The sequence below is a fragment of the Taudactylus pleione genome, unplaced genomic scaffold (assembly GCF_031769625.1).
Source record: "Taudactylus pleione unplaced genomic scaffold, aTauple2 ptg000039l, whole genome shotgun sequence".
In the NCBI taxonomy this organism is placed as follows: domain Eukaryota; kingdom Metazoa; phylum Chordata; class Amphibia; order Anura; family Myobatrachidae; genus Taudactylus; species Taudactylus pleione.
The window spans coordinates 2,192,794-2,219,748 of record NW_028284441.1 but is presented as its reverse complement, the minus strand read 5'-3'; the positions used below and the strand labels follow the sequence as shown (position 1 = coordinate 2,219,748).

The 26,955-nt window shown below is 47.1% G+C and overlaps 1 protein-coding gene across 1 annotated transcript in view; it reads right to left on the bottom strand.

Moving 5' to 3' along the window:
* VAMP7 (vesicle associated membrane protein 7) overlaps positions 1-25,790 on the bottom strand; it is a 36,315-nt gene extending 10,525 nt beyond the window's left edge. Inside the window, exons 1-3 of the mRNA XM_088452901.1 lie at positions 25,601-25,790; positions 8,033-8,185; positions 5,714-5,771 (exon numbers count right to left, since the gene is read on the bottom strand). Coding sequence (XP_088309027.1) covers positions 5,714-5,771; positions 8,033-8,178 — 204 coding nt within the window. The 5' untranslated portion in view covers positions 8,179-8,185; positions 25,601-25,790. The remainder of the gene's footprint in view (positions 1-5,713; positions 5,772-8,032; positions 8,186-25,600) is intronic.
* Positions 25,791-26,955: the final 1,165 nt, after the last annotated feature.

Genomic DNA, 26,955 nt, shown 5'->3' with positions numbered 1-26,955 from the left:
ATATCCACTGAGCCCAGTGGTTCAAACGGCGGTCCTTGGAGAGCCCTCAGGACCACAGCCAAATCCCAAGGCGCCACAGGTGGAACAAAGGGCGGCTGAAAACGGAGAACACCTTGCATAAAGGTGCGCACATCCGGGATTGTAGCAATCCTACGGTGAAACCAGACAGATAGGGCCGAAACCTGTACCTTCAAAGAAGCAAGGCGAAGCCCATGATCTAGTCCCGCTTGCAGGAAGGCGAGAATCCGAGACAGACGAAACTCCCGCGGTGCATAACCTCTCGGTCGACACCACTGGAAGAACGTATGCCACACGCGATGGTATATCCTCGCGGAAGACTGTTTCCGAGCTCGTAACATGGTACGCACCACAGAGCTGGAAAACCCCCAGGACCTCAGCATGGCCGTCTCAACAGCCACGCCGCCAAAGACAGCCGAGTCAGGTCCGGGTGAAGACAAGGACCCTGAGACAGAAGGTCCGGTCGTAGCGGCAACCGCAGAGGACTGTCCACGGACAGACCCTGAAGGTCTGAGAACCAGTGCCGTCTGGGCCACGCGGGAGCTATCAACAGGAGCGTCCCTCCTTCCTGTTTGAATTTCCGGATTACCCGTGGAAGAAGGGAGACCGGAGGGAACAGGTATGCGAACCTGAACGTCCACCGGACGGACAGAGCATCCACCAGAGACGCCCCTTCGTCTCTTGTGCGAGACCCGTACACCGGCAACTTGTTGTTGTGCCGGGACGCCATGAGGTCGATTTCTGGAAGACCCCACCTGTCCACCAGTAGTTGAAAAACGTCCGGGTGCAGGGACCATTCCCCTGGATGAACGTCCTGGCGACTTAGAAAGTCCGCCTCCCAATTTAGCACTCCCGGGATGAAGACCGCTGATATGGCCGGAAGATTGCGCTCCGCCCAAACCAGGATCCGAGAGACCTCTACGAGAGCCGCCCGACTGCGAGTTCCTCCTTGCCTGTTTATGTAGGCCACGGTGGTAGCATTGCCCGACTGGACCTGCACCGGGTGACCCTGGAGAAACCGCTGTGCCTGCAGGAGAGCATTGAAGACCGCACGGAGTTCCAAGATATTTATTGGAAGCTCCGCTTCTGTCGGTGTCCACCTGCCCTGGAACAAGTGTGGACCCGAAACTGCTCCCCAGCCCCGAAGACTGGCGTCCGTTGTCAACAGGACCCAATTTGGAACCCAGAACGGACGTCCCTTGTTGAGGTGGGTCGTCTTTAACCACCACGCAAGGGACAGGCGAACCTCCGGGGTGAGCACAATCGTCTGGAACTTCAGAGACTGAGGCAGCCCGTTCCACTTGGACAGGATCAGGTGCTGCAGAGGTCTGGAGTGAAACTGGGCGTATTCCACCATGTCGAACACCGACACCATGGAGCCCAGTAACCTCATCGCCGAGTGTAAGGACACCCGGCGGCTGTGCAGACAACTGCGCACCCTTGACTGTAAAGCAGAGATCTTGTCCTCCGTCACGAAGATCCTTTGCTGTCCCGAGTCCAATAAGGCTCCAAGATGCAGAATCCTCCGAGACGGGATTAGAGTGGACTTCTGCCAGTTGATTAGCCAGCCGTGCCATTGCAGCAGTGCAATGGTCAGGTCCAAGTGGTGTAACAGGAGCTCTGGAGATCCTGCCACCAATAACAGGTCGTCCAAGTACGGCAACATGCGGACTCCTTGCAGCCGCAGAGAAGCCGCCATGACCGCCATAGCGTCCTGTAAGTTCAATGACACCATGTAGTCCCCAGGTTCCAGCGCCAGAATGATGGACCGTAGGGTCTCCATCCGAAACTTCGGGACCCGCAAAGACTTGTTGAGTGCTTTGAGGTTGAGAATCGGACGATATGACCCATTGGGTTTCTGTACCAAAAATAGATTTGAATAGAAACCCTGGCCCCTCTGGGAGAATGGAACAGGCACTATAACTCCAGCCTGGAGCATAGTGTGCAATACCTTCCGCAGCTCCGTAGCCTTGTTCCGGTCTGATGGTAGACCCGTGGTGAAGAATCGAGCCGGGGGTCTGTGCCGGAAGGAGAGGGCGTACCCGTGAGAGACCACCTCCAGAACCCAAGTGTCTGTCGTAGTGAACGACCAACACCGGGAGAACTGCAGCAGGCGGCCTCCCACCCTGGGATCCCCCAAGGGGAGACCCGGACCGTCAGGCCGCAGGCTTGTCATCTGGCTTGGGGGCCGGACGTCTGGTACTCCATGCCTGTTTCCGGGGCTTGACCGATTTCTTAGGGCCAGCCTGTCGAGGAAACGACTGTGGTTTGGGCCTGCCCTGGGCCCTAGATGACCGAAAGGACGATGGTCCAGAACCAGAAGGAGCAGCGGCCGACGGGAGACAAGCAGATTTGGCTGCCGCCAGCATGGCCACAATCTTATCCAGATCCGGACCGAAGAGAACTTCTCCGGTAAACGGCAACGCTTCCAGACCTTTCTTGGATCTGCGTCCGCCTTCCAGGATCGCAGCCACAAGGTGCGACGAGCAGCTACCGCTGCTGAAGAAATTCTAGACACCAGAGTACTAATGTCTAGAGCCGCCTCGTTGATGTAGGTGGCCGAATCACGGAGATTGCCAATCAACTCCGCCTGTTCGGCCGGACAGTCGGATTCAAAAGAAGCCTCTAATGAATCCGCCCAGCGCTCCATCGCTCTGGCAACCCAGCAAATGGCCATAGCCGGCCGTGCTGCCCCCCCTGCAAGGGAATAAGCGGACTTCAGGCAGATTTCTACCTTGCGGTCCGTAGCATCCTTAAGGGAGGACATGGATGGCATCGGCAATGTGGCACTACGGACAAGACGGGTCACGTGAGAATCCACCTGTGGAGGGGATTCACACTTAGCAAAATAATTATCCGCGAACGGATAAGCCACCGCCAGGCGTCTCTGCGGCTGGTATCTTTTGCCAGGTTGTTTCCACGCCTCCTCTAAATGGTCCACCAACTGACCCGAAAGAGGAAAGACTGTGGCATCGCCCTTCACATCTTTGAAAAAGGCATACTTAGATTTAGCCGCTGGGGGAACTTCGTCCTCAATCACCAAGGCTGTGCGGACCGCCCGAATAAGTCCAGGAATATATACTTTGGACTTAGCATCAGCGTCCTTAGTATGGAAAGGTTCCTGATCGTAAGGATCCAGAATCTCCCCATCATCAGACGTCCCTTCGTCATCCTCCTAAGGAGCGGACAGAGACGCCACCGGCCTTTTATGAGGCCGCATCACAGACTCCCCTTGCAACACATCCGACAAGTGCTGTACAGAACTCGTCAGGGAGTTAACCCACGCTGGCTCCTGAGAACCCGGGAGCGGGGAAATAGGGAGACTGTGGGGTACCACCAATTGTCGTGGGAACCCCTGCATGGGTGACGACACCACAGACTGCTGGGACAAACCCATCGGAGTAAACGCGGAGCTAACTGGCCCACTAAAGCTGTTAACGCCTGAGCGAAACAAGCCCAGGGCGGCTCCTGTACCGGTGCTGTAACCGTAATAGGCCGCGCCATGGACAAACACTGCCGGCAAAGGCCCTCCGCGCTACCCTCCCCCTCCGCTAACGGTACTTTGCACGTGGTACACTGTAGCCGGAGGGGAAAATCACTTTCAGACATGATGGCACCACGTATGTGACCTCTCTCACCAATTAAGTATTAAATAGGCGAGAGACCACCCTGCAGCACCGCACCGCAAGGGCTTTAGCAGAAAGAACAGGGACAGTAATAAAGCTGACAGTTTAGAGAAGAAAAGTTACAGGCAGCGCTAGCACAGTCACATACAATGCAGAGAAATAACAATTCCTGCACTAACAGCGCTGATCACTCAACTACACAGACACAGGGCCTGGTAGGACACAGCGCTGCATACACAGACCTGAGCCACAGCGGAGGAGAGGTATGCGGGGGGACCCAGACCACGATGCTTCCTTCCAGACTTCCAGCAGCGTTCACCATGCGTTGCAGAGAAGATGGCCGCCGAGGAGCAGAGAGAAGCTGGCCTGGGGGAGGAGCGCTGACACAGGACCAGTCAGCACAGTGCAGAGAGGGCTGTGTGCAGCGGGGGAGGCGCCGGCTGTGAGACAGGGAAGGCGCGCTCCCCATGCATGCATTTAACCCCTGGGACGCCGCAGCGCTACCGCTCTGCTGCGGTCCGCTGTCCCAGGGGGTAGTGGAAGCGCAGGTTGGTCGCCTGGCTCCACGCTGCAGCCAGTCCCCAGGGAGCCCCCTGCCTGGGGACTTAGGACCATGTGATCAGCGGGGACCCACCGCGGGACCCCGCTGCTTACCTCTGTCCCCCTTGAATCCGGCCATGGTCCGGAACATCTGGGGTCACTGCTAGCTGTGACCCCAGACGCCCACCAGCATCCCCGGATCAGTACCGGCGTTCTGGTACCGGCGGGGTGTAGGGAAGACAGCATGGACGTCAGGACTGACTGTCCATGCTGTTCATCCAGATGTGCAGCCACAGCTGCATGAAGAAAAAGCTTCAGGGGCTCTTCTAGCCCCCACTCCAACAGGTGCACCCGACTCCGGCCGGGCACCAAACTAAACTGAGGTGCCTTGGCCCGGGGGCGGGGTATAGGAGGGGGACCTAGTGCATCCTGGGAGGCTGAAAGCTTAACTCTTTGGTGCCCTGCGACTGACGTCACACCTATACCCCAAGGTATCCTGTGGATACCCTATGGACCCTGAAGTAGAAATAAACATGATGAAGGGGTAAATGTATGTATATAAGCCGTACACACACATAATGATGGAAGTGTGAATATAATATGATGAAGGGGTAAATGTATATAAGCCGTACACACACATAATGATGGAAGTGAGAGGCTACGCAGGCAGCTGCTACCAATGTGACCAGCTTTATCTGATAACAGTAAGCTCTTGTGCTACACAAGTGACTGTGTATAGTGCAACGTTGCAATTTAATCTCCTCACATGACCTTCAGGCAATTTATCTTATCTGTACAGTTTAATGTCCTGGGCAGGAAATGCTTATCTGTAATACAGAATGCACACCATCACGTTTGGCTAAATAGAAACACCACTGAAATCCCAAAAATGTGTTATGCCAGGTACACACTGGAGCAATGCAATTGGGCATATCGTGCAATGCGTACTGTATGTATGATATGCGCGCTCCCGCAGGCGCATGCAAAGTCGTCAGGTTTGATGTGCTGCCCATCAAACCTGGTGATATCGCATGCAGAGCCATGATCGTTCTGTCCTACATTAATCGCTGCAGTGTGCACCAGCAAAGTGACGTTGAGTTTTTTTTTATTAAACTGTATGAAACACCTTTCTCCATATATTACCTCAAAATCAAATAATTTGGGGTAATATCAATGTAAACTTGATTACATATAATTGTATTGACAGATTTGCATATTTGGTCAAAATTATACTTAACCAGATTTAAATACCAATTATTTACAGAATTTACATTATTTTTTAAAAATCCAGCAATTTTGGAGGCATTTTTTTTTTAACTATTAGCCGGTTAAGTGGTTAAAGCACCAGCCATCTGGCCAATTGCTAGGACTGTATGATGGGTCTTACTTTTATGATGGGTGAGGAGGGAATACTCCTTCATACTTTACCTTTTAACTATAAGGGATGCGTCATGCTAAGTCTTCACAATACATTATCTCTTCACACATATAACAAATGTTTTACTGTTATGCTTTTAGTAGGTACTCACATCATCAGTAATGCAGAGGTATATGATTCTGTCCTGACAGATATAATGGAACAAATAGCTGAGAAAGGAGAACACAGAAAAAAACATTAAACACTCTTTTCAGTATTAATCAGATAAAGGGCGGGGTGCATCCAAGTTCTGTCAAACCCCCGAAAATGCTTTATTCGGGGGTTTGACCACATTTTCCATATGCATATGGGCTTCTTATCTGGAAACTTCCCCGAGAGAGATCCAATAGGCTCCCTCCCAGGGTCCCCCGCGGCTCGTACATGCACAGATGGGCACCCGGGTCGTAGACAGTCCAACATTGCAAAGAACAGCTCTTATCGGAGGAACTGTCTTTTGCTAAAAAGAGCCGCATACAGCGTTACTAAACGCCAGTCTTCATGCGTTCAATGGAAGGATGCATCGCATCCAATATGAGATGCTTGATGCATCCCGACAAAAGTGTTAATAAATGTTTGTATTACTCGTATATACAGAGTGCCTTAATTACTAAAGCAAACTGTATATATGTACATGCAAATGGGAGATTAATACTATCACTTACAAATGTAATAAAATAACATGGACAGCTTATCAACTTAGTAGTCCTGTACCAGTATTTAATAACTGCTACTACCTCTGGAAACCAGCTCTTCAAACCAAATACATTGCTTTATATATGTGGTTGCCATGGTAGTCACATGCTATGGAATAGTTGACAAAAGGAGTAGATTTACTAAGGCGCAGTTTATCAAAGCCACTGATCATCTAGGGCAGTGGTTCTCAAACTCGGTCCTCGGGACCCCACCCAAAGGTGCGCAGGTGTATTTATTACTCAATGACACATTTTAAAGGATCCACAGGTGGAGATAATTATTTAACTTGTGATTCTGCGAGGAGACCTAGAAAACATGCACTGTTTGGGGTTCTGAGGGCCAAGTTTGAGAACCTGTGATCTAGGCCTTTGAGTAATCGTTTTAAATTGGCAATAGAAATAAATGCTAATGATCGGCCTATGAATTTTCTCAGAACCAGTGATGCACAAAGGTCTGACTTATTCATATGTTACTGGATCCTTGGAAGTTGATTGGCTACACTTTCTGGAATATTAATTCAGCCCATAAAATGTAAATCTTGGAGAATTTATAGAATAAGTTTTCCACTTTTTCCAAGCCGCAGGGCGCCCCCTGACATGGGGCCCCCAAGCCGCAGGGCGCCCCCTGACATGGGGCCCCCAAGCCGCAGGGCGCCCCCAAGCCGCAGGGCGCCCCCTGACATGGGGCCCCCAAGCCGCAGGGCGCCCCCTGACATGGGGCCCCCAAGCCGCAGGGCGCCCACTGACTTGGGGGCCCCAAGCCGCAGGGCGCCCACTGACTTGGGGGCCCCAAGCCTCAGGGCGCCCACTGACATGGGGGCCCCAAGCCTCAGGGCGCCCACTGACATGGGGCCCCCAAGCCTCAGGGCGCCCACTGACATGGGGCCCCCAAGCCTCAGGGCGCCCACTGACATGGGGCCCCCAAGCCTCAGGGCGCCCACTGACATGGGGCCCCCAAGCCTCAGGGCGCCCACTGACATGGGGCCCCCAAGCCTCAGGGCGCCCACTGACATGGGGCCCCCAAGCCTCAGGGCGCCCACTGACATGGGGCCCCCAAGCCTCAGGGCGCCCACTGACATGGGGCCCCCAAGCCTCAGGGCGCCCACTGACATGGGGCCCCCAAGCTTCAGGGCGCCCACTGACATGGGGCCCCCAAGCCTCAGGGCGCCCACTGACATGGGGCCCCCAAGCCTCAGGGCGCCCACTGACATGGGGCCCCCAAGCCTCAGGGCGCCCACTGACATGGGGCCCCCAAGCCTCAGGGCGCCCACTGACATGGGGCCCCCAAGCCTCAGGGCGCCCACTGACATGGGGCCCCCAAGCCTCAGGGCGCCCACTGACATGGGGCCCCCAAGCCTCAGGGCGCCCACTGACATGGGGCCCCCAAGCCTCAGGGCGCCCACTGACATGGGGCCCCCAAGCCTCAGGGCGCCCACTGACATGGGGCCCCCAAGCCTCAGGGCGCCCACTGACATGGGGCCCCCAAGCCTCAGGATGCCCACTGACATGGGGCCCCAAGCCTCAGGGCGCCCACTGACCTGAACAGATCCCAAGTTTCATAACTCTGCTCTAGATGCCATCACCAGGCAAAAAATATAATTACACAATGTGTTACTGAATAAAGTTGCCAGTAAGCAAATGTATACAAAATAGCCTTTACTGCCAATTATCAAGGTTTGGTAAATATATAAAACATGTTTCTATATTCATAGTTCCACAGAAAACACTAAAAATCTCACCTGCCATGGGAGTACGTCAGCTTGTTGTTTTCCGATGGGATTTTGGCTAGGATCTGCTCCGTCACCTCCAGGAAATTTCCCCCACACCAGGCATGTTTTGCCAATATGGTGGTTCCTCTGGCAACGACGGAAAACAGGATAGCCATGATTCACCTGCCAAGAGTAAAATGGACAGAGGTCAGTCTGCAGTGGGTCATGGACCAATGTCTCAATGTCAATAACTTGCCGAGTGACTGGACTGATATGTAGTCAGTCTCACCTTTGTGGTGAATAGTGGTCACAGTTCCTTGCTGTATATAATAATCTATCCTTGATGCAGGTAAAAGTGTACAAACCACAGAGTCAAGCTTAAATTCCTTCTCCAGTTACATCTAATTCACCCTCATTCCGGTTTCTAGTCTCATTCGGGATTCTAGTGACTGTTCTACTGCGCAGACTTTTGTTTTAGATGATCTCATTTGCCATAGGTTTTTAAGATAGCACTTATTCTATGCTTACATTTTATGTAACCTACTTATACAAACTACCAAAAAACTAATTCCAAAAACTACAAGCTAGGTGGCGCTAGTCTGCAATATTACTGTCCCTGGCATAGAAGACCCACATAGCTCTCCCTATTGACTGTTGCTTCCTGGATTAGTCACTTTTTCCTCCTCTTTACTCGTTTCTTAAGGCCCCCATAGACGGGGCAATAAAGCAGGCGATAAGACTGATTGGTGCGATTTGCCTGCTATATCGCACAATGTATGGCCCTGATATTGGGCCCCTTGTTCTCTCTGCAGGACCATAGGATCAGGGGATGCAATGTGCGATCCCATTCATTGCTATGCAGGAGAGACAGGGGAATAATTTTACTGCATTCATTTCACTATATTATTTTAATAATACCACCATTCTCACTGAGAGTGCCAGCATTTTTTATTTTTTTTTCAAACACATTTTTTTATTGAAGTATACATCAGAATGATCATCGAGTTTGATAAAAATAATGCATGCAACATGTATAAAGGTGTACAGCAGTTATAATAGTGCAATGTCTCAAGCAGTTTGACACGTGAGAAGACACATAACATGCAACATACAGTAATAGAAACCCACATAAGTAACATGAGGGAAAACAACGATGTAACAAATGGTTAGCACAGAGACATATTGTGATGCAATACTTCCAACGCCTTAGTTTCCCAATTTTCCAAACCATTAGGGGAGATGTGAGCCATCACTTTAGTGCAGCCCACGTCTGGAATATGACCTGAATTTAACTATAATATCTCAAAGGGGAAGTATATGGGTATAACAATCACGGATAAGAATAATGAAATAAGAGAAAAGTAATATGGGCAGAGGCCCTGATTCAGAGCCGGACGCTCTGACAGAACGCTCGCTCTGAATCAGGGTCGTCCTTCTCTTTTTTTAGAGCAGCCTCCTGGCCGCTCGCATAGCTGTGGGTGACCACCCACAGCTATAGCGAGCAGCCAAAAAGATGGTTGCGATGGTCTTGCATCGTGCTTGCGACGAGACCCTTGTGGTAGGGTCTCGTTGCCGCAAGCTCGGGAGTGCTTTCGGCTATATCAGAGCCGAGAGCACTCCCACTGACATCACTTGTGATGTCAGTGGGGCCGGCCCCAGACGGTAGGCGTTCCCATGGGAACGCCTCCGTCTGGGCAGCCACGCCCACCAAAGGGGGCATGCTGTCACTCACCATCGACAGCACGCCCCCTTTGTAGCGAAACCCGGAGCGATGGCTTGCCCGTCGCTATCCAGGTCTCGCGCATGCACACAACGGAGCCGCCTCCGTTGTGCGCATGCGCACTGGGCCAACATCAACCCGCTTGCGAGCGCTCAGCGCTCGCGAGCGGGTCTGAATTAGGCCCAGAGTCCATTATTGCTAAGCTTTACCCATCAAAAGTAGCTGTAGTTGTACGTACATAATAACTAATGTGAGAATAGGACTGATAGTCCACAAGGACAAACAATACAGAGTTGTGAAATACACAGGATACGGGGTAGGGGACAAACATGAAACAAGCGAATACCAGTAAGAATATTAGTTATCAATTGTCATAATCAGACTAGCTAGTATAGGTGAGCGGTCTAATATAAAGAGGACGAAAAGGCATAAGTAACATGTCATTTATGTAACATCACCTAGGGGGCCTTGATACAGAGGTGCTATATAGACAGCAGGGGGTAATCTTAGATTCCAAGTAAATAATTGTGGCTTTTGAACAATGTTCTTTCTAATAAACAAACGCAACAGCTTGTTGGGTAAATGAAACGTTAGAGAGCAGAGACCAGTAAAGTAGGGATCATATGCACTGTCTACATTCCCCTGGGACGAAGAGTGTGCAGCATACATTGGTGATGTTCCCAACGCACGATCTAAGTCTGAAAATGCAAAAGAATAGGAAGCATGGCTCCTCTCAGAACTATATAGTGCAAAATATTGGGAAGGTGTAGGGATAGCAATGGCGATGGCATCTTCAGAGAGATGTGCGGGTAAGGAGGTGACAGACTCAACGTTACGGCTAATTTGGGCTGGTACATTAATCTCAGAGTCGCTCTGCAACTGAGTTGGTATAATTGGTCTTGGGCATTCAAAGGGACTGAGTCAGGGTCTAAAAACAAGTGATTAAACCTGTCGTCTAGGTAGGGAATCAGGATCTTCAATAACTCCATCGCCAATTGAGTAGCAAAGACTTTAGCATCGGATATGGAATACTTGAGCTGCATTGCTGGCAAAATAGGAAGGAAGTGGAGTGATGGGAAAAGATAGATCTCCCAAAATGCCAAAAAGAGGCTAAACATCAAAGAAATATCTACTTTCTAATGATAAGTAACAATTATCCAAAAATAGTAACTTGAACAGAGTAATGGTATTTAGCACAAGATGGCAGAGTAAGCCCTCCAATAGCAAATGAGTTAAAAATTTGCATTTATTCTTGTGGCAGCTCCTTCAAACAAAAAAAGCACAGAATTGAAATTACAGTTAACCTGTGATAATAATTAAGTCGCAATACCAAAACCAGCCAGTAGGTGGCAGAGAAAATTCACAAATGATGGTTTAGAAAACACTGAGCAGTATCTCAAGCATTATAGTATTAACTGAACCGCGGAGGCATCACATTACAGCTCCAACGAAGATAGGGAGAGTTCAAATAATGCTGAGACAGAAATGGTGTCCCAGTTGTTGACAGCGGAGCTGTGTTACATTTGATAAGGATCCTCTTGCCCAATAGGTAATACAATGCTGCTGCAGGTTATTAAGAGTACCACAAGGATATCGAGCAGAACTGCCGCTGACACATGGGCGCAGGCTCCAGCCAGAGAAGTCCTCCAATAGACGAGTGGAGAAGCCTTGCAGGTCACCAAGAGAGTGCCAGCATTTTTATATTACTGAAGGATTCTTCCCTCTGTCCTGATATGTAGTGGAATTAGATTTAACTGGCTTTGTGCAGGGCTACAATCCAAAGTTATTAGAATTTTAACTCATCAAAAGAAAGCAGGACTAAAGTCTTTCTTCCGCTCATTCATCTCAGATGGGCTGAAGGTTTTGAATTGAAATAAACATGAATGAGATTAAACCATGGCCACGATTCAATTAAACGCAAAGTGAATAGCACCAGGAATCAGTTCCCACAGCTATTCAATTCTGTGAGAAGTTAAGTCGGGGAAGGCTCGTTCTCGCGCCTAAACACCCTGTTTAAGATGCAAGAACGAGCCTTCTCCGACCTAACTTCCCGGCGCGATGCTATTTTCCCAGTGCAGGGAGCAAAAAACAGCATCGCGCCGGAACTTTTGTCGGATTTCTGCTCGCATCCTCTGAGGAATGCGAGAAGAAATCCTAGTCAGGAGCCGATTTCCAGCACTATTCACTTTGCGTTGAATAGTATCGTGCCCCATAAAGGCGTTTCTCTGTGTATTGCCTCTTTAATGTGTTGGAGTTGTTTACCCTTTAAGATTGAGTCAGTTAGTTGTGGTTTTCTTCTGTCCTATAGGATTGTTATGGGAGGAGTTTGTGGAGTCTTAGCTGATGCTAGGCAGATTTACTACCTCTCTGATCTGGATCATCCTCCCCATTTCTCTGTGGTGTGTGTGCATTTACTGTATTGGTTCAGCTCACTCAAATGAAGACCACAAGCAACAAGAATGTGGAATACTACTAGGGGGATTCCTGTAAAATAGGCTTTATTTTTAAGAAGTCTCGGCGCCGTGCCTCTAGTCACAGCTTAATAAGAAAAAAAGTGTTTAAAAAAAAAAAAAAAAAATTGGTTTAAACCAAGGTAATTTAAAACTAGCTAACCCTGCCCTTAGGTGTTCATCTTTGTGCACATACACTATTTGTGGGTATTGCTGTTAGAGAGCCCAGAGTAAAATAACATTAACAAAACCCTACAGTCAAAGGCTGTGATGATTTAATGGTACCATCCAATGCAATATTCACGCAATGTAGAGGATAATAATCTGCATGCTACAGTGATACTAGTCATTTCTATTTCAACTGCAACTCATTACAAGATTTGACTCTTGCCTGTTATATTAGGGGTAAAGCTCCCCCCCTACACATACTCACAAGATCCATGTGAATTCATACAGCCAGGGGACAAGACAATGTGGTGGTAACAAGCACAGTGCTGGCGAATTACCCAGCCTTCTCAGTAACTCTTATCTACTGTGTCTAAACCAACAGTTCCCATTTATTGCCTGAGAGGTTGAACCAGTTCTGCAAAAATAAAACAAACTGAACTGCAAACGATGGCAACTTTCCTGGTGTAATGCTGCGTACACACGGTACCGTGGCAACGATCAGATGACGATCAGATCGTCCTGCATGTGTTGGATGTTCATCCAACTCATGCAGTAACCCCTTAACGACTATAACGATCCGTGAATGTCCCTATAGTAAGCACAGATGACGGTAGTTGGTCGATAATGACCATACATGGCCGCGCATCGACCATCGTATGCTCGTTTGCAGGGACCAGAAACTGTCAGATTTTAACGATAGGATCGTTGTCATTAAAATCTGACAGCTTACCGTATCGTGTGTACGCAGCATTAGACCCCAAAATGTGAACAGACAACTGCGGTGAACATGGTCTAACATATATACTATATGGTCTAACGTATACACGAATATATATACTATATGGTCTAACATATATACTGTGATAGGATCACTGGTAAAGTGGTCTGTGGCAGGTACATTTGTCCCAGATTCCTGTCTTATGTGTTTAAACCCCCAGGAGAAAGTCTGCAGTGTAGCAGGCTTGAGTCTCGGCTTTTTGAAAAGCCGGTTTGGGACCTGGGGGTTGTGGGTGAGAGGAGAGGGAGGGCTCCACCCACGGCCACTCCAGGTTTTGGGTCTTAGCCTGGTAACAGGCTTGTTAGGGTTTCCACCTGAGAGTGGGCAATATAAGCCTAGTGTGTTTAGGGCTGAGTGTCTCACCTGGGAGAGCAGACAGGGAGTTTGCTCAGAGACACTTGAAAACCTATTTGTAAGTGCTGTGCTGTGCCTTTGTTGCTGGCGAGGGCATTGGGCCCTGCCAGGTTCTGGTAGTGAGGGAACCACCTGTAACATTAGAGCCCAGCCAGGGCTAGGATTTGTGTTTATGGTTTCTTTTTGTTGTTTCTGTTTTGCACAATAAAGACTGGCGCCGACCAGCTTGTACTCGAATCCAGTCTGGCGTACTGTTTCCCGGCTGCTGTGTGTGTAAGGAAGGAGTCCCCTACCCAGGAGAGGGACCCCCTAATCTGACTGTGTCACAATATGGTGGAGAATGCGGGCAACCACACACACTGAAGTTGCAGCAAGAGGAAAACTTTCCATTTAAAAATTAAAGGGACAGACACCCAATTTGTGAGTGTGGAAATAACACTGTGTCCTTGGAGTCCCATAGAGGAGGCGTCAGCCAATGCTCAGAGAGGCAAGGTTCAGCTTCCAACCTACACCCCAGGACAAAATGGAGGAAATTATAAAGGCCTTGCTCCAAGCTACAGCAGCTCAGCAGGAATCTACCAGGGCTCTGCAGGAATCCACCAGGGTGCAACTGTTGGCCTTGGAGACAGCCCACAGGCAACAACAGGTTGCCATCGAGGAAACCCGCCAGGCCTTAGCGGAAAACAGCCAGGCCATAAAGGAGGTGGTACAGTTAGGGGTTATTGAAGAATCACATAGTGAATGGTCAAGTCCCATTGTGTTGATTCCAAAGCCCGACGGGAGTGTGCGTTTCTGCAATGACTTCCGAAAGTTGAACAGTGTTTCAAAATTCGATGCCTACCCGATGCCACAGTGGAGAAGGAGGCTTTGGCCATAAAGTGGGCGTTAGAGGCTCTCAGGTACTACTTGGTTGGAAGAAAGTTCAAATTGATCACTGATCATGCCCCTTTGAAGTGGATGTCCGAAAATAAGGACAGTAATGCGAGAATTACGAGATGGTTCTTGGCGTTACAAACTTTTACATTTTCAGTGGAACATAGGCCAGGAAGCCAGCTGGCCAATGCAGACGCGTTGTCACGCGTTCATTGTTTGGGGGCTTCAGTTGTTCCGCCCCACAGGTCGAAACAAAGGGGGGGGATATGTGATAGGATCACTGGTAAAGTGGTCTGTGGCAGGTACATTTGTCCCAGATTCCTGTCTTATGTGTTTAAACTAGGGATGTGCAGGCTCGGATAGGTTCGAGTTTGCACGTTGAGTTCGGATTTTTCCTCCAAAAAAACGGAACTCAGAAAGAGGCTAAACGTCATCTTACATGGACGAACATCATCATTCCTGGACACCGCTGCCCCCCCGGTTCCCCTGACTGGACCGGCCCACTGTGTGTGTGTGACTGGGTGAAGTAGCGGGCCACAATGGCAGCTCGGGCACCATAGTAGCCACACCCCTTGCACCCATGCAGTTATAGGGGTGGACAATGTAAACAAATATAGGCTGCAAGTGTACTTCAGGGTCCAGTCTTCAAACCGGGCAACGCTGGGTATCCCAGCTGGTATGCTTCTTGTACTGGTGCTCATAAATGGGCAGGGAAGGGGACTTGGGCACTAATTAGGAGTCTGTGAAGAAATGAACTGCATTGTGTCAGCCGCTCTTCTTTCAAGATAAAAGAAAAAAAAAAAAAAGTGTCTGTTGCATAAGAGATCGTTTAGTTTTGAAATAATTTTGTCAGATCTCTACAAGGATCAATTACAGATAAAATCTAGCGTGAACTGTGAGCATTTTAGCAGTTTACAGAAATTGGCATAGGGTTCTATGATTCATTTCTCTGCATAATTATAATATTATTATCTCCCACTGAGAGTACCATCGTTTAAATACTGCTGAAAGGTATTTATCTTCCCTTTGTTCTTGTAAAGTAACTGTGAAACCACCCATGGTTTAATAACCATACCAGTGTTCTCCCCAGAAAATGTTTCTAGCCGGGTGGCATCAAGAAGTAGCCGGGTGGGGCCTTCACAATAATCAAATGTTTTAAACCCTGACCGTATAATGATTTAAACTTGAAATAAAATTTTGTATATTAATTCTCCTCTTATTAGAGACCCAGTCGTCTGATTATGAAGTAGTGCCAGGCGATGTGCCCGCAGAAAACAGCCTAGGGAGAACCCTGCATACAAAGCTTAGGTAAAACAATTGTAATATATTATAGACATTCCAGTGCATTTGCTGAGTAACAACATATGTAAAAGCTGCCCTCTCAGTAAGAATAGAACACGTTACTTACATAAAAGTAGAGCTGAAAGTGGGGCAATACATGTGTATTGTGTCTTTACACTTCTTGTTTGTTATGTGGCAACTTTATTCTCCTTTTTTTCTTAGAGACTCTGGGCCTGATTTAGAGACAGACGCAAATCCTGCGGCAGCGGCACGAAAATATGCGAATGTCGCAGCCGCTGGCATTTGCATTGAGTCACACACTAGCGGCGTCTCAAGTCCGAAGCATACGAACACAGACGCACCATCGGTCGCAGCATCGATGTTCTGTGCAACCCTATGGTCGCTCACATTGTCCGATGGGAGCAAGCCGCAGGAGTCTTACCAATGCGTATGAATTCGCAGTCGCAAACTCATATACGCTCCCAAAACACACCTGCATTTCCGTTGCCACACCCCCCTGTTACCTCCCACTATCATACCTGTCTGTCAATCACACTGCGTCCAAGTCCACACTGTGACCACCGTCGGTAATGAAAATCTGCAGCATGCGCAGCGCGGCTCTTACGCACGCGCAGTACTAGTCACCGCAAGCATCAGCATTGCGTCCACTTCTGAATCAGGTCCTTTGTTACTTTATCCATTAATAATAGACCATAAACTACCCAGATTATTTAAAACGAAAGTAACCTTTGGAAATTGTGCTCTTGTTTATCTCCTGGGCATTCCATGGTAACTCACGTTATAAAGTGACATAGCAAACAATTACCAATTCCTGCATACAGTATTTTAAAGCATGACCTGTTACATTTACAGACTCAAAATTCATTTCACATAAATTCCTTTTGCTGTTAATACCCATGCACCTTGCTGTGTCACTTTGTAACGTGAGTTACATACAGTACCATGGAATGACCCTCCTGCAGACACACTGCCATACAGATTCCCATGATACCAGAGGCCGCCTCATTGTACAGAACTTTCTATTGTCTGTACTACTGTACAAGCGTTACATTTACTGTAAATAATTTGAAATATCAATATGCTGATTCACTTACCCAATCTGGCTCACACGTGACCCAATACACCCAATACAACATCCTCTGCTCCTCATTTCCCCATTACAAAGACCTGGGCTAATTAAATACAGTCCGAAAACATTATTATCAACAAATAAATACGATAAGAGCCAATTTCTACCTTCAGATAACTTTATTGCATTGGCTAGGACGTGCCCTTTGGAAACGGTTACTAAAGGCGTCTCTCTCTTTTGTGCTTTTCAGCCCCATATTTATATAGTAAAGTAGAAAAAGAAATATATATATATATATATATATATATCTATCTCAAAGTAATGGAACCAGATTCCAGGTTGCGCGCGCGCACACACACACACACACACACCCACACACCTTCAGCTCACAATATGGCTGCTTCTACTGTGTGAGTGTGCTAGGCCCAAATTACAAAATGAGAGCACTTACTTTCCATGTAAGAAGCATCTAGCAAACCATAGGGATGAATGGGCACTGTATGCTGATGTCAGCACTAACATCTCCGTATTATATATAGTATAAATAGGAACAGCCAGGATGCTCTCATTCAAATGGAGAGAAAGGTCTATAGTGCCTATTTGTATAATAACTGCAGCTGTAAATTATATGGCAAGGTTTATATTTATTGGTGGAAGTCAGAGTAATGGGTTGAAGACTTTTACACTAGTCATGAGAACAACCCTTCACTAGTTTTACCAGATTAAACACAGCTATTGCTCATTATCAGAGCTAGGGTTTATAGAGCTCATGGTATCAGCTGTATTTTTCATGCATACCCAAAGGGGCAAAAAGAACAGAAGAGAAAATGACTTCATTCTCTGAGGATTACTGGTAAATTACTGTTTTGCCTCCAATTCTTCACAGACTGTTAAACAGCTATTGTTAGAAATCTGCAATCCACTAACAGGAATAATGACACAATTACACTACTCTGACTATGCTCTGTCACTAAGGCACATGCACAGAGAGCCACAGCTATGTAATTACTCACTTATTCCATGTATATTTCCCTCCCCAGGAATATGCAGTGTTTGATCTATATTCCTATATACATTAATGTGAAATAGTGGCTGGCCTTCCTCTATTAGGGGGTAGGGAGAACAGTATCATGTAACTATGCAATAAGTCTTCCTGTTCATTTCAGTTTTACTAAAAAATAACTTCTCTGCCCTGTGGCAGAGTGTCGTCATAAAGAGCAGGGGGTGCACCTATTCTTCCATAGTTTATGTCTGAAGCTGGGTACACACTGACAGATACATTGGGCGATCAATTGATTGGCCGATGTATCTGCTGCCAGTCAGCCAGTGTGTACTCTCGATATGTTGGTGAATGTCGGCGTTCACCGACATACCGCATTGGCTGTACTGCACAGCCAATGGACAGATATGTCTACAGACATATCTGTCCATCGGCAGGTGTATACATACAGTGGCAGCCGCGAGGAGGGGCGTGGGACACGCCCCCGCCCACCGGGACCCGAGGGCATAAGGAGATGATGGCCGTTCAGTGTGTATGAACGACCATCATCTGCAGATATATCTGTCAGGTGTGTACCCACCTTTAGGAGTCTATATACTAAGCCTTGGACAGAAATAAGATACCAGCCAATCAGCTCCTAACTGCCATGTCACAGGCTGTTGTTGAACGGAGATAAGTCCCAACCAATCAGCTCGTAACTGTCATTTTTCACTTTATCTCCATCCAAGACTAATGCCGGGCATACACTGTACAATTATGGTGGGCGATACGCCCGATATCAGCATATGCCACTGATAATTGCACTGTGTGCGTGTGACCGAGGGAAAAAATATTGATCGGTTGGGAATGCCGGATTGTCCAGCATGCCCGTCCAATGCAACATTTTGCATGTTAATGTTGGCCGCATGGGGCAGTCTACGCCTAGCCGTGGCCGACTGACAGACATTTCCCCTGTTCCTTCACAGGGAAGGAGCTGGGAATTGTCTCCTCCCTGCGGGAGAAGCGCAGATATCAGGGCTAATACACTGAGATATCTCAGAGTGTATAACCACGATATCTGCAGGGTGACAGGCTGCCAGATAAGATGTCGGTCTGACAGGAATTTTATCTGGCAGTATATGCCCAGCATTAGATAATAGGTCTCAAAGTACCAATCAATCAGCTCCTGTCACTTTACAGGCTGTGTTTGAAATATGACAGTAAGGAGCTGATTGGTTGGTACTTTATCTCTCTCCAAGGCTTTGTACATAGACCCGTAGTTTATATGTCCTGCGATGCATTGTTGGGAACTAAAATTCCCCTAAGGGTGTTTACAAACACATTGTTTGTTAATTACCAATTATTTCTGGGACTGTTTAATCTACTTAGTCTAAACCGAAAGTACCCATTTACTGTGCGAGAGGTTAAACCAGTTCTGAAGAACAGCAATCGGAATGAGAACTTAATTTGTTTTAGACTCAATAATGTGAACAAACAACTTCAGTGTACATGGCTTAACAGCGCCAAAATGCAAATGATTCTGGCTGCAAAACTTCCACCAATTCCCTGTGCATTTATCAGTCTAGGCTGGAGGGTAGATTTACTAAAGTGCGGGTTTATAAATGTGGAGGTGTTGCCCATATCAACCAATCAGATTCTACTTATCATTTATCTAGCATAGTTAGAGATAATAGCTAGAATCTGATTGGTTGGTAGGGGCAACATCTCCACTTTCGATAAACCTGCACTTTAATAAATATACTCCTAGGTCAGGGTTTCTCCTCTTTTCTTTCTTCTTTACCCCAGGGTGAGAAAATAGGGACTGGGTAATTACAGAATTTCCTAAGATTATTATTTAGTGAAATGCACTTTATATATTTCCTGGCTCACAGAAGAAACAACGTTACAGCAGGTGTTTATATTAAGAAACCTAATATATTCTACATAGGCATGATGTCATTTAGACTTCTTGTACTGATGGTCATAACCTGGGAAGGGAAGGGGAAATTTGTGAAATGAAGTGAATTGCATTGGGTCATCCGCTCTGGTTTCAAAAATAAAAATCTTTGTTGCATAAGAGATCAGTTAGGATTCTACTCTTAGCTTTGAAATAAATGTGGTAGATCTCTACAAAGATCAATTGCTAATTAAACAGATTAAATGGACCATTGTCTGTGAGTAAGTTATCCTCGTACTGGAAGGACAAGACATAACGGATCTGGTTGTTCATTAGGCAGGCGTGTATTATGTCCTTTCATTATCTGACCTACCTAGTATAATCTGATCACAAATTAATATTTACTAATGCTACGGAAGACCGTGTGGCTGTAATAGTTCAGTGGACCAAAGAACATGTACTGTATGTGGTAACATGAAAAAAAAACAAAAAACAATCCACTGACATAACTTCCCAGAATGCTTTGTTGTTTGAGCTTTTATTGGGATGCGTATGAGCTTTTATGCTTATGTGCCTTATTGTAAATTCGATCCTAATACTAAATGAAGAAAAATGAACTTATTTTACATGTACAGCAACTATCACAAGCTTCATCAGTATTTAGTGCATCTACAAATTTGAAGTGATATAGATTATTTATCATTGTCTATATATCGCTGAAGGAGCAGTGAGTGATTTATGGAGGCTGTTAGTTACAGTAATGTCACAGAGGGCTAAATTACATATTGCAATATTGTGTTTCACATTATTATAAGTAGGAAATGCTGACTGACAATCTTTCCTAGCATACCTCAGTTTCAAGCATCTAAAACTAAATATTCTGAGTAAGGTGCAATTTAAAACAGTAATAAAACTGATGTGTTACAAAAAAAAGGTTCTAAAAAGGTAAATCCAACTTTGGGCTAACTTATCTTCCAGGTAGATTTGTTTCTGCTTGTTGTCGTTGGATAATATAACATATAAACTTCGGCCTGTGCATTGGAAACCATTGTTTTTGCACAGCGGATCGGTTGTCGAATCTCAGTATGAAGCTGCATACACACACAACGATTTGTTTAAAGAACGATTTGAGTAAACGATTTTTTCCCTTGAAAAAATGTACTAAAATCGTTTACTAGAGTTGTTCATTTACTAAATGTCATGAACGATTTTTATGAACTACAAACGATTTTTGCATATTCCCTTAATGAAAATCGTTGAGTTGACAAGTCTGACTGAACGACAAACTACAAACTACAAACGTGAATGCGCATGAACGATAATCGTTCATCGTTTGACTCAGAAAGTGAACGATTTTTGCCATCAATTATCGTTAAACGATATCGTTTAACGATAATCATTAAAAAAATCGTTGTGTGTGTATGCAGCTTTAAAAATGAAAACCAAGCTGCCGGGAAGACTGTATTCGGTAAAGGTGGAGTACCGATCTTGTGTCTAAATATCTTCAACAAAAGAACTAATCATTAATAAAATCGATCTGGAAATGTATGAATAAAAGAAGCCACATTATGGGGTATATTCAATTTAAAATCTTGTACCAGCAGGGTTTTTGATTTGTTTTCAGCGGCAGGGAATTTATCCATATTTTTAAGAAAAAATGGTCGGCAATTGCTCTGGAACCCCTGTGGTACACCCCCAGAGCTGGCCCTACCTATACGCCGGGTAAGCGTCTATGTAGAGCGCCAGACTGAAGAGGGCGCCGCGGCAGTCATGGACAGTGAGTTACTCACTTGGTCCCGATGGGCGCCCTCTATGCCATTGATTTTAGCGCAAGGGCAGCTGCTGGAAAATGAGGCGTGTTTGTGGCATTTGCTGGAGTGCTTGGGGCCAGCGGCGGGAGAAGGGGATGTTGCAGCCGGTAACATCTTCAACGTCTGCAGTCCTCACACCCCCAACCAATCACTGAGTCCGGCAGCATCTTATTATCCAATAGCCACCTGAAACCTCTGCCTCCTGGTCATATAACCGTTACGACACCGCCAGGCCAGCTTGCCTGTCTCCTCAGGCTCCCACTGCCATGAGGGAGGTGGAGCTGCCATTTATCCCTCCGGTTTTCAGACACCGCTCCTCTGTGCTCCGAAGGGGAGGGTAGCGCTGCTGCTACTATGAGGGGATAACCTGCCGCCTGCTTCAATCAGGATGCCGCACACTACCCTGGCGCTGAGGATGAGACAGCTCTCGGTAAGTACACGACTCTGGTATGAGCATGACAGAGAGGAGGGGGGGAGGTGTTTGTGTGTGTTTCTGCGGGGGGTGGGGGGCACTGTGCTGCTCCTGGGTTTAGGATCACTGTGATGGTCAGTTACAGGGACCCTGGCAGGGGGTGGGGGGTGGAAAGTGCCCTAGTAGGCCTCAGGTCCACTGCACACATACATACTGAACACTAACCCACTGCACACATACATACTGAACACTAACCCACTGCACACATACATACTGAACACTAACCCACTGCACACATACATACTGAACACTAACCCACTGCACACATACATACTGAACACTAACCCACTGCACACATACATACTGAACACTAACCCACTGCACACATACATACTGAACACTAACCCACTGCACACATACATACTGAACACTAACCCACTGCACACATACATACTGAACACTAACCCACTGCACACATACATACTGAACACTAACCCACTGCACACATACATACTGAACACTAACCCACTGTACACATACATACTGAACACTAGCCCACTGTACACATACATACTGAACACTAGCCCACTGTACACATACATACTGAACACTAACCCACTGTACACATACATACTGAACACTAGCCCACTGTACACATACATACTGAACACTAACCCACTGTACACATAGAGATTGAACACATACCCACTGTACACATGCATACTACACAGATGCCCACATACTACCATCTACCCTTGCCCTCACTCTACACTCAGCACTGTCGCAACTGCTGTCTGAAGTTACCCCTTCCCTACCCCCAGCTCTACTACTGTAACATATTACATTAGGGCTTGACAAATCCCAGAGGCCAGGTCGCCATGGCTACCAGATTTTGATGCCTGGCTACTAGATTTTGCAGTGAGGGAGGAAGCAGATCCTCATCAGCTCCGGTGGAGATTCGTGCCTATAGTATAGCGGTGTTCATATCATGCACAGGAGTGCGTGTGCTGAGTGTTGCCTGCGGTGACTGCTGTGCCTGTGTCCGTCCCGGCCTGCACGGACGACTCCTCTCCATCCTGGCCAGCTCCGATCCCTGCTGTCTGTCCCAATCTACTCTGATCCTCCTGTACGTCCCGACTGTCTACTGTCTCCTATCTAAGGCTGCATAGAGCTCTGCGGTAATAGGGTCTATGCGTGGCCAGGGATTGCGGAGTGGTTTCAGAGGGATAGTGGTGTGACCACGAGGGGAGGGGGGTTTTGTTGTACTTTCTGGCACCATTATTTTATGTGAAATGTGGTCTGTTATTACTGGAGGGTGGGGGGTGGAGCAGGAGAGCTGTGCAGAGCAGTGTGGGGGCCTCCATTTTACTGTATCCATTCAAGTGTGACCATTTTGTGGACTAGTATAGTGTGTATAACAGTTGCATAACACACAGAGCTGGGCTCCTCACTCACTCCTGTAATTTTTTTTGGGGGGGATGGTGGTCTGGCTCCTACACTTTCATCCTGGCTCCTAGATTTTAGAACCATTTGTCAAGCCCTGTATTACATAATGTAAGCCTAGAACAGGGGGCTTGGGTATGTATTTTAGACATTCATAATGTCGACAAGGAGAACGGAGACAATGTTATGTTGAATACGGCATGACAACATGCTAAAAATACGAGGTTAATCATTTTGATAGTGGAAGCTTTACAACTTAAAAACACGATCGAAAAGCATGCCATTTTCATTCTGTCAGTGTCCTCCTTGTCACCGTCAAAATTATAATTGTGAAACTCACAACTACATGCAGGCCTGAGCATAGGCACATAGACATAGTATATAAGTAGATTAAAAGGTATACTGCTATTAGACAAGTACCATTGATCCCATATTGCATAGAAAACTATTCCATGGTACTTTCATTCATGGTACTTGGGTGCATGCCATGTCCTGTCTATAACTGTGATCACAGAGGGATGTCTGGGATTTTCCAATCACTAGCGTTCTGGAGCTTGGCTGTGTTACAAATGTGACAGGGTAACGTATCTGAAGATTTACAAAGTGATCTGATTGTATAGGACATAAAATAGCCAAGGGGCCTGTGTACTGGTAGCACGATTGATCCACATCTAGATTCTCATCCCAAAATAAAATAAATATCATCCAGGTCATTTTTAATCAACATCGCGCAGTGTGAGAGCCCAAACGAACCACCAATCAGAATCAACGTTTGGAGGAAGCCTGAGTTTGGCCAGGAACAATAAAAAACAAAAGCGAAACTCAGAGGCTGCTAATGTATGCAGGAAACCATGCTCTTATTGTCCATTGTCTATATTTAGCAAATAAAAGAGAAGACAACAGGTCATACTGGTGTGTAAGTACAAGATCCAACAGGTCTGGCTAGGGTATAGTAAAGCCTGCTGGGACTTGTAGTTTCCACAATGACTTGCAAGTTAATATTTTCCCACCACAGCTTACAGGCACTATAGGAATTTGACAGCACTTGCACAATGTGGTCTTCCCAACAACTCAACCTCTGGAAATGAGCCAAATTCAACATAAACAGCATTGTGGCCCTACTTTTACTAAAAGAAGTGCATAAGAATTACAGTAAGGGCCACCACAATAGCAGGCCCAGTACAGTATTTACCCATTTTACTGGACGGGTGCTGACCAAATTCCTAACCCCCTGCCCATTACATTACAGCAGCACAGGACAACACGCGACCCTCCAAGCCTCGACCTGCCCAGTTTCTCTGCTTTATGGTCTTATGTTTTATAACTTGCAAGACTTGCAGATAATGCCTGCTGATATGTTATTACAGATAGGCAGTTTTCTCCCCAGAAAATTTTCCCAGCCAATTGGCATCAAGAAGTAGTCGGGTGGGGGCCCTTGCACTAATCAAATGTTATAATAAACCCTGACCTTATAATGACAAACTTAAATAACATTTTATATATTCATGCTCCTCTTCTTATTAGAGGCCCAGTCATCTGATTATGAAAAAGCTGCAAAGTCTGTAGGATCTGGTCCTTTTTATACAGCTCCCACATACTGGCCCTACTTGCAGGCTCCCAAAGTGCCAGGTGGTGCACCCGCAAAATACAGCCTGGGGAGAACACTGGATAGGGGTCTTTCTTGGATTAAAAATATAATTTTAATTTATTTCTGTGACTCGGGAAGAGGAAAAGGTAGATCGTAAAGGACAGATGATGGTGTTTACAGGTGTAATACCAAAATAGGAGAGATATTATGGTACAGACGAGTAGTACTCCCAGGACTGCTGACACAAAGACCAGTAGTATGTATATATATATATATATAAAACAGATCTCCTTTCTCTTTGCTCACATACTACTAATCTGAGACTAGGGGGTAATGTGTGGCCCTTTAGAAGGTAAGAGGGTCACCGCTGTGGCCCCTGATGTGAATGAGGGTGCCCATCACTGCATTAGAGGGACTGAATTGGGTACTACAGTGCAGATTCCTGACATAAAATGCAATTATTACCCTTATTTTTGTTTTCAAACCTCCCTCCTCCTTTGGTCTGTGTATATCCCTGCATCACATGACTACAGTTCTGGCTGCTGTCACCTCTCCCCACCTCTTCCATTTGTAGTACCTCTCCCCTTTTCTTTTCATGAACCCAATCTTCCTAAGTTCCCCCTAATACCCCTCTATGCAAACCCTCTGCCCCAGTCCTGCAGATATATACCTGATACAGATAACTGCCTCCTCTCCCCCCTGGCCCCCCAGGGCTGTCAGACACAACACTGTATACTGACTGTCTCCTCCCTACCTGGGGCTGATCAGGCTGCAGAGTGTGAGTGCAGAGAGGTCGGTGTCACATCCCAGATCTGCTGCCTGCTGCAGCTGCTTCCTCCTCCTCTGTGAGCCGGACAGATCACGCTGATTTCCGCAGGTGACCGAGGGCCTGAGTGAGGCAGCATGGGAGATGTAGTCCTGCACAGTCACTGACTGACTGCTCTGTAGTACACTCCCCCTGTCTCCGTGTTACTATCTGCTCTTCTCCACTGCACATGTCATGTACACTCTTCCTGTAGCTAATTGTGGATTAGTGCTACATGTGACCTCTGCCTGCAAATGTTCTGTCATACCAACAGGCCACCTTCACATGTGTGCTGCCATTACATATTAACTACAGTTTAACTTTGTACTTTGCTGTATACAACAAGCAATTACCATCTCAAAGAATGTCTGTGCATCATGCATGGTTGGTAATTGTTTTTGTGTGAAATACCCCAGCAGTAGAGGTGTCATTTTCAGGCTATTTGGTTTTATTTCTCTACCACAAAAGGTGCCCACACACTGGACGATTTTAGGCACGATTTGCACGAAAACGAAGCATCGGAACGATACATCGTTTAAAAACCAGAGATGAGCGGTTCGGATTCTGAGGGATCCGAACCGCTCCGAATAGGTGGAATCTGAGTCCACCCGAACTTGCGTTCGGGTGTTCCCGCCTGACTCGGATTCCACCTCGAGGCCGAACGTCACCCGGCCAACGTCGGATTCTCGCGAGACTCGGGTAACGTTCAGCCTCTAAAAGGCGCGGCGCCCGGGACTCGGCGCCATTTTCGAGTGACTAGAATATAGGACTAGAATATAGGTCTAATCTCCGTTAGTGCTCCGTGACTTTACTGGCCATAAGCCCACTGCATGTATACAAGCTCCATGACTGGGCATAAGCTCACTATGGGCTCTATTTACTACAATCCGCATATTGAATGCGGATTGTAGTGTGATATTACCGAGTGAATTCGCATTGCGAATTCAGGCAATATCACAGGGATTTACTATAAATCCCTTGCAGGGACAGAGCTTGCGATAAAGCTCTGTCCCTGCGGATCCCATCCGCACTCTAGTCGCGGTATTTTCGGAAAAAATACCGCGACTAAGAGCCCGCGCATGCGCCGACCCACCGTCGCTACTACCCCCCCACCGACGCTAAGCCCCGCCCCCCGGCACTAAGCCCCGCCCCCAGCGATCGCGGACCCCGCGACCCCCCCCCCCCGCGACCCCCCCTCCCTTCATTACACTTACCTGCACCTCCTGGCCTCCGGTGATCTTCTCCGGGCTTCCCGATCAGGTGATCTCCCATACTGCACTGGGACCCGATCACCTGATGACCAG